The sequence below is a fragment of the Lygodium microphyllum genome, chromosome 28, assembly GCF_053477565.2.
Source record: "Lygodium microphyllum isolate KBCC chromosome 28, Lygodium_microphyllum_v1.1.10, whole genome shotgun sequence".
NCBI lineage: Eukaryota > Viridiplantae > Streptophyta > Polypodiopsida > Schizaeales > Lygodiaceae > Lygodium > Lygodium microphyllum.
The window spans coordinates 118,423,038-118,431,747 of NC_141162.1; the positions used below are offsets into that span (position 1 = coordinate 118,423,038).

General features: G+C 43.0%; 1 protein-coding gene across 6 annotated transcripts; it reads left to right on the forward strand.

Moving 5' to 3' along the window:
- The first annotated feature begins 635 nt into the window (after window positions 1–635).
- Window positions 636–7,766, forward strand: LOC148011906 (uncharacterized). 6 transcript variants are annotated; one of them, XR_015689285.1, is made up of 10 exons: window positions 637–1,680; window positions 1,773–1,915; window positions 5,151–5,433; window positions 5,665–5,843; window positions 6,006–6,472; window positions 6,560–6,647; window positions 6,797–7,070; window positions 7,165–7,253; window positions 7,365–7,432; window positions 7,540–7,766. XR_015689285.1 is itself a non-coding variant. In XM_087670047.1 (9 exons), exons 3-9 carry the CDS (start codon window positions 5,223–5,225, stop codon window positions 7,374–7,376), a joined length of 1,320 nt encoding a protein of 439 aa, XP_087526173.1. In that variant the 5' UTR covers window positions 637–1,680; window positions 1,773–1,915; window positions 5,151–5,222; the 3' UTR covers window positions 7,377–7,766. The 6 variants fall into 6 exon arrangements, 4 of the variants coding, with proteins under 4 accessions (XP_087526171.1, XP_087526172.1, XP_087526173.1 ...); XR_015689286.1 differs by having other exon boundaries at window positions 7,368–7,432; XM_087670047.1 differs by having other exon boundaries at window positions 7,365–7,766.
- The last annotated feature ends 944 nt before the right edge of the window (window positions 7,767–8,710 follow it).

Here is an 8,710-nt window from a genome sequence, read left to right on the forward strand (position 1 = left end):
ACATATCATCTTATAGGAAGGGAAAAGAATTCATGGTATAACCTCAAGCGAGAACATAGCCTTGTAGAAACTGACAGGGGGCGGGCCGGCGGGGGGTTCACATGGTCTAACAAATCGAAGGGAGAATCCTTGAGAAAAGCCAATTTGGATTGGGCATACATCTTAGCATGCTTTCATGTCAACCTTTATCAGTGCTAGCGCCCAGGTTCTCAGGGATACAGTCTAATCGTACCATTTTCCTTCTAACTTACCCTTTCGAACAATGACAACATCATCAAATCTAGCTAGTTTCATGCTCATCCCGATCTGTTTAAACTTAAGGTTGTGAGAGATAACGTTCGTAGTATACCCAAAGAAGTAACCAATGGACCTTGAGCTGGCAAAAGCCATCCAAACTAGAGGATGATTCAACTTCACAGTCATAACATGGGATAATGGTTTTGGCCAAAACGATTGACCTTGGTTGGAAGTGTTGGCGACTTATGACATGGGATGACTGTGTGGGGTTAGATTTAGATAATGTGGGGTGTGTCCGCGTGTGGCCCCTCTCTTACGAAACAAGGCAGGTGCAACACAACATTGACAGTCATGATGAGGAAAGAAAATATAGAATTAGGAAAATTGGGCAAAATTTCGCCTTGTGCCATCAATCCTGTCCTTGAGAGATTCTGCCTTCTGAGAGAGAGAGAGACTCGAGAGAGAGAGAGAGAGAGAGGGGCTTCAGGCTTGTGTGTGTACGTGTCCTTTTCTTCTTCCCGTTGGCTATGGATTGTACACAGCCGTGAGCTGGCTTACCCTAGGGTTTCGCTTTCCCCGACGATCCTGCTCCATCGCTGCTGCCGCTGCTGCTGCAGAGCCATCTTCCCCTCCGGCCGGCCCCTCGCAAATCGCATTTATTCAGGCAGATCGTGGACTCTCCACGGCCGGGACTCTCTCTCTTTCTCAGATTCTCTCTCTTTGCAATCTTTTTTATCTGCAGGCCTCAAGACACCTCGGGTCGTGACCCGCACTACCGCCGAGCTTGCGGCCATTGCTGTTCCTCATCATCACGCCACGCTATTGTATGAAGTAGTCTTGACTTTCTTAAGGCTTTTGAAAAGAATTGTCATGCGGCAAACGCGGATCCTGTTTCCATGCTCCCAGATAAGGGAGGCGCTTCGATCGTGTCATGAAGCACAAGCGATTGTGTGAACGATTGGCTAGAGGCTCTTCATCAAAGCATTTTGGTGCTTCGAAGCTGTATCTTCTTCATGAAGGCAGTACGATGCTCCAAGGCTGTATCTTTATGAAAGCAGTTTGATGCTTCAAAGCTGTAAATTGCAAAACGGGAAAGCTTGTGTATGGCCAGCTGAACGTCAGAGAGCTTTTCAAGAGTGCAATTGCCGGGGCTTGACATGTACGGTTCTTGAAGCACAGACTCGCAACAGAGGCCAAGAGTTGCGCAAAGCCTTGGTGAGGAGAGTTGCAAAGTCTCGGTGCCGAGTGCGCATTTCCGAAGGTTGCATTTCATCACTACAGATCAGCACTGCCCTGATCACAGAACGAGGTGTTGAGCTTCAGTGAAGCTGGTGTCTGTTTCATAAGTCGATCAATAGACATTGAAACTGAGGGTTTATGCCTTGGTAATCGAAGGGAAGCGAATATACCAGGAGAGACACAGGCTAAAACGCAGTAAGCAAGGTAGCTTCTCAAGTGCTACTCATTGGCCTGCCTAGTGAGCATTCTGCATGTTTTGTTTACTGATTGGTGTCTCGAATTCTGTAAACTGCCAGTGTTCTTCGGTGACTAGTGTTCTGTGGGGCTCCACTCCTGAATTTGCCACGAGTTTTCCAGGATTTCCCTTGAAAACCTACTTTTCGGCGCCAAGTCGGTCTCTCTTAATCTTATTCCCTGCAGTTCATCAAAATATTGGCAAGTAAGTCTGAGTTAGTCTTGCTGTATGTCTCAAGCATTTCTTGAAACTTAGGCTGCTGCCACGAGCCTGTCCAGAAATGTGGTTTTAAAATGCGAGTGTATTGTTCAATTGCAAGCGTATTTGTATTCAATTTTGCTTTTGAGCGTAACACAAGCACATTCTGCTCCCTTTCACAAGTACAATCAAAGTGTCCATTTTTAACTGTTTCTTTGGTAGAGTATTCACACGTACAGCCTGCACCCTTTTCACAAGTACGACCAAACTGTGGGCAAGTCCCTTTTCAATGCGAGGGGGCAAGATTGTCTCCAAGCTGAAGGTTAGAATCCAAGCCTCTGAGTATATGCTTTTCTTTCTTCCGACTCAAACTCTATCCAACGAAATCTTGCCATTTTTACTGGCCTTTTCCAAGTAAAAATGTACATCTTGCTTCTTCCAAAAAGAGTGTAGTGCCACAATGTCATCACCCCCTTAGGATGTCATGACATCGTAGGCCATATTTAGTATAAGGTATCCTATAATCTTCAGGACGGCTTTAACGCAGTGGCTTAGTCATGTCTCCTGCTTAGAGTGTTGGGAAGAACGTTTGTAGCTGACTCTATCTGTGATGAGGACTCTTGGCACAGGGCGACCTGTGCACGTGCATGTGCTCGTGGAGACAGCATGGGGGGGGAGGGAGGGAGAGGTTGGTAGGTAGCTTGCTCTATCCCTAGTGATATGAGAGAGAGAGAGAGAGAGAGAGAGAGAGAGAGAGAGAGAGAGAGAGGGGGGGGGGGGAGGGAGGGAGGGAGGGAGGGAGGGAGGAGGGGGAGGGCATGTGCGCATTCACTTTCTTAGTGTGTTGGGAAGAACGTTTGTAGCTGATTCTATCTGTGATGAGGACTCTTGGCACAGGGTGACCTGTGCACGTGCATGTGCTCGTGGAGACAGCATGGGGGGGGGAGGGAGGGAGAGGTTGGTAGGTAGCTTGCTCTATCCCTAGTGATATGAGAGAGAGAGAGAGAGAGAGAGAGAGAGAGAGAGAGAGAGAGAGTGTGTGTGTGTGTGTGTGTGTGTTTGTGTGGGTGCACGGTTTGATGTAGATTCTTTAGAGAGCACGTGTGTGCATGTGTGTGTGTGCTGTGAGAGAGAGAGAGAGAGAGAGAGAGAGAGAGAGAGAGAGAGAGAGAGAGAGAGAGAGAGAGAGAGAGAGAGAGAGAGATGCTTCTGTTCATATGATATTCGTTAATGTGCTTGTCACAGTGTCCCATCCATCTTATGCATTTGAGCATTTTCTAAAGAAAAACATGTTTCTGATTACTCCTTTGCATTAGGGTAATCATGTAAGGTGTAACTTACAATGACCATACTCAACGTTCTAATCTACCTTTAGTAACCAGTATTGTGTTATTTTAAAAGATATAACACACTTAATAGCTGTAGAATGGACTTCTGTAAAGTTTCATCAAGGTTTGTGCTTAATTTTGAGCCTTTCTTTTCTTCATTACTGCTCACACTCAGCCAATAGTGTTTAGTTTGTATGAATTCATTACTTGCTTCAATTACATGCTAGGACTAGACCAAATTATGTTGCCATTTAGGTGTACTGGCATGCTAATATTAGTTGTTACTGGAACTGACTGATGTGCTTAGAAAGGCTAGAGGCTAATTGTTGCACCTGTATAGATACTCATAGCACAGGCAGTGCTTGTTTTTCTCAATCATACGTATAAACTGCTGATATTAGTCGTGACTGGAACTGGCTGATGTGCTTAGAAAGGCTAGAGGCTATTTGTTGCACCTGTATAGATACTCATAGCACAGGCAGTGCTTGTTTTTCTCAATCATACGTATAAACAGCTGGGTCATCTTCATTGACTGCTGCAGTATAGTTCCTCATAAGGTTTTCTGATAATATTTGATCAAACATGTAATCAGCTGTGTCATGTTCATTGACTGCCGCAGTATAGTTCCTTGTAAGGTTTTTTGATAATGTTTTTATGTCAATGTGTTTGTGAGAGAGTGCCATTTCTTAGCTTCTGGATTATTACTTGCAATGGTTCGGGTCTTCAAATGATCTGTTGCACCTTTTTACAAGGTCAACAGATTGTTTACGAGAACAGCCCATATGGTTCTCTTGAGTGACTGCTATTTGCTAAGGCTTGTTTAGGTTTCGAATGTTGTCACCACTGCAGGCTAGTCTGCTGTAAGATTTCTCATAGCCTCCTGCTTATTGTTTGTGAAGGGATTCTTTAGAATGCCTATCCAATCTGTTATTGTGGTATTGAGCAACTAGTACTGCTGTAAGATTTCTCATAGCCTCCTGCTTATTGTTTGTGAAGGGATTCTTTAGAAAGGCTAGAGGCTAATTGTTGCACCTGTATAGATACTCATAGCACAGGCAGTGCTTGTTTTTCTCAATCATACGTATAAACTGCTGATATTAGTCGTTACTGGAACTGACTGATGTGCTTAGAAAGGCTAGAGGCTATTTGTTGCACCTGTATAGATACTCATAGCACAGGCAGTGCTTGTTTTTCTCAATCATACGTATAAACAGCTGGGTCATCTTCATTGACTGCTGCAGTATAGTTCCTCATAAGGTTTTCTGATAATATTTGATCAAACATGTAATCAGCTGTGTCATGTTCATTGACTGCCGCAGTATAGTTCCTTGTAAGGTTTTTTGATAATGTTTTTATGTCAATGTGTTTGTGAGAGAGTGCCATTTCTTAGCTTCTGGATTATTACTTGCAATGGTTCGGGTCTTCAAATGATCTGTTGCACCTTTGTACAAGGTCAACAGATTGTTTACGAGAACAGCCCATATGGTTCTCTTGAGTGACTGCTATTTGCTAAGGCTTGTTTAGGTTTCGAATGTTGTCACCACTGCAGGCTAGTCTGCTGTAAGATTTCTCATAGCCTCCTGCTTATTGTTTGTGAAGGGATTCTTTAGAATGTCTATCCAATCTGTTATTGTGGTATTGAGCAACTAGTACTGGTTTGGCTTTAAAGTTTTTATGAAAGCCAATGTCATACTTGTTCATGATGACATTCTTTGGCATGAGTTTCTGGTTCATCATGACATTTTGTTCAGCATGCCTATCTGATTTGTTGAGTGAGCTGCATTTATTTAAGTAAGTGTTGCTGAAACTAGTTGTTACCACCCAATCATCTTTTTTCAATGGTTATATCATTTGAGTCTTCTCTTTGAGTGAGTGAATGGTTAGAACCAACTTGCAAGTGCTGCATTTGGCAGGTTCATTCTTGAAGTTTGTAGCACGAGAGAAAACATGCTAAATGCCATTGCATGGTGTGCTAGCTCCCAGTCATGACACTTTTCATGGCTGGGGAAGAGCAGCTCGTGTTTCATGATTTTCTTGGTATCATCGGTACTAGAGAGGATACTAAACAGGGGAGACATTGCTCAGAAGTTTTCAAAGGAACGAGGAATGAATCAAGGGTTGTCAAAGAGACAGAAGGGGATGAAGGATCTACAAGGGCTTCCTCTATGAACAGTGGCCGGTTTGAGGCTTCATCAGGTTTATATCTGAAGCCCGTTGCAAATGTAGGATCTGTCTGCATGCAGTAGGATGTAATTTGAGAAAACATGCTGTGTATTTCAATTTTAAATACCAGTTTTGCACCTCAAACTCCATACGTTTGATCAGCATGTGCACTATCCATTTGTAATAAAGTGCATCTCAAAAACAAAATGCATTGCGTGCACATGCATTGAGTGGGTAACTGAAACCTTTTTTGTATAAATGTAGACCATGTTTCATGGTCCAAAGCAGCAAGCGCTCAGGATTTAGGAAGTAAGAGCACATTTAACAAGTCTGCTGACGACAACAGACAGGGTAAGAGAAGGGATATTACAAACAGTAGGGAATATTTGCAAGAGCGTGCCCAGATGGAAATTGAGACACTAGACAGTTCTCGCCTGCTCAAGGTATCACCTGAATTTTATTGATGTTTGCTGTACGTCTTTTTGTTGTTTCTTCATGATGTTTATTTGAACGGGCTGTCAAAAGTTCAGGGTTGCATTCCAATTGCTTGGAAGCATTATTCTAATTGCTGATTTTTGAAACATTTCTTTTAATTGTGCCTGAAGGTTTCTCGGCTTGAGAGGCAGGATGACAGGAAGAACAGACACTTGAACATGGCTGTGGATGATTTACTAGTTATGCAGCCTCCTCGTATGTCAGCTAAGGGTGCAAATGTTCATCCTTCAACTGTGGTGAAGGGAGATCTGCCTACGATCATCCCAAGAAAATGGGACAGTTCTAGAATTGCTCCCAGTACAGGGTTACCTGGCACAAATAGAACTAGTCAGTTAGGTCACTCAGGTGTAAACACAGAGAAAGTAGCTGCAAGTATGTTAAGGGAAAAAGCCTCAATGCCACCATTACCTCCTGCTGATGAGGGCTCAAGAACAGGGCTGAAAGGTTCCAGTGTTGCAAATCTTCTTAACAACAGTTCTTCGAATCACATGAAGGGAGTAGCTTGTCCAAACCCTCCCTTAACCCGTTCAAAATCATTGTGTCAAACTGCTGGCTCAGACTCAACGTTTGTGCCGAGGTTACCATGTTTCTCAACTCACTTATGTTCTTAAATATTGTACTGTTACTTTTACACAACTGAATGTGGCAAATCTTGGTGTTTCAGTCAGCTGACTGCAGCAAGGGCAAGCCGGCAACTCACGATATTTTATGGAGGACAAGCCCATGTCTTTGATGATGTACCCTCGGACAAGGTGCATTATGTTGTCAGATTCTGGATTCAATAATTTAAAACTTGGGAGGCATGATTTGCTTCAGAGCTGTCTTGCTGCAGGGGAGGTTATGGTCTCACATTTGAGACAAACCAATAATCTGTTTTTTAAATCTGATTCTGTCAGGGCAGGCTGATGCAATTATGACACTTGCCGGTTCAAGTGGTAGGTCTTGGTCCACCATGTACACATCTAGGTCAAAAACAAGCTTGCCTTTGTCAGCCAGCGAAGGCTCAATGTCAGTTCTTGATAGGGAGCGAGAAAAGAGTGCAAGTGCAAGCAAGTCGGGTGCAATGAATGGTTTCAGCAGTCTTGCTTTGTCTTCGGAAGCCCATAACTCAATTAGTAATTCAGGACATGGTGGACAAGAAAACAATTACAGAGACCAGGAAGCCAGCAAATTTGGTAGATGTCTTGGTCACTTCACATCATTTCACTCAGAGTTTTGTGGAGTACAGTTTGCTTTCCAGAATCTTCGGTAACTCTAAAAATTCTGCAGATTATACTGGCTTCTCTCCCCTAAAACAAGACAGTATAGAGAGGCTTGAAGTACATGCTACAACTGGTGCTGGTGAAGCTGGGAAAGGGGTAAATATGTGGCAGATTTTTAAACATAGGTGCAATCACTAGTGACCCTGGAAATTGAGATAAAACATGTTTCTTAGCTTTCTCTACTTTGTTTGTTGCTCTGATTGGCAGCAGCTTCTTTGACTGGTGTAGTTATGGCTTTGTACCAAGAATGGTTACTGTCCAACTGCTCTGGCTTGGTAAGTGATAAGCTCACATTACTTTGTCTTACAAATGAAGTGAGGAAGCAGTGCCCCTCATCTGGATGTGCACTTTGAGGAGGACTAATATCTGTTGCCCTTTGCAGTGTACACAACAATCCTTGATTGGCAACTTTGCTGCCTTTACCAGCCAGATTTAAGGCTGGCAGTTGAGAAACTTAATGAGATGTTATATATCACTCACTTTACTATGATGTATTTTGGCACTTGCCCTTCAAATGGTTGCTGTGTCAGAGATACATTCGATGTGACAACTTTCATGAAGGGCAGGATACCATTCCCAAAAATGTTATGAATGAAGTCACTATGTTTCTCTCTCTGAATTTGTTTGCCCAAACACACTGCAAAGGAGCTAGTGTCTCTAGCGCATTTTAGTTTCCACACGGTGCACAACTCTGGTGCATGACCTCATCATGAAGTCGCCCAACTCACTCATGTATGATATCAGTTCCCATAGGTGTGCGCCCACGTAATCAGCTCAGCATGTCTTTTGCCAAATGTGCATACTCAAATGTGAGGTGATAATGTTAGTGACCTTCGGTGATTATATCTGTTATGAATGAGGGTCGTCCTCTTTCCTTTTCTTGTTTCATGAAGTTTCCTAGTTAAATGACATTGGCGTTCCAGAACTTGAGCATGATATAAATACGGATTGTTTGTGGTATATCCTCACTGTATAGAACTGCAAGGTTTCGAGGCTCTTGAAATCATTCTTGACTGTTGATACATCAGCCCTAGTTTGTATGAAGAGGGTAAAGTTTTTTATGAAGGAAAGGGAAACATGGATGATGGTGGCCTGCTCTTGTGGGATTTTAGGATTGTTAAAGGGTGAAAACCCCTAAATTACCCTTTTAATTAGGGGCGAAAGGAGAGAATAGGAGTTCCAGGACATATTTGCCTCTGTGTCCTATGTAGACTGAGATTTCTGTCCCAGCTCGATCTCTAGCACTTATTCCCATGTTGATAAGATTAAATGCCCTTTTGCCATACAACTCTCACTGATGGTAAACTGAGATTTCTGTCCCAGCACGATATCTAGCACTCATTCCCATGTTGATAAAGATTAAATGCCCTTTTGCCATACAACTCCCATTGATGCAGCAGAAGCCTTGAGCAAAGTGTATAGCATTTTCTTTATCATGAAACAATTTGAAACTAATCAAGCTCTAGTACTGTATCTAGTACCCAGCTCAAGATGGCATTGTTGTAATTATTTAAACAAAACTACAATGGGTTATCTAAAAGTTTTGCCACTTT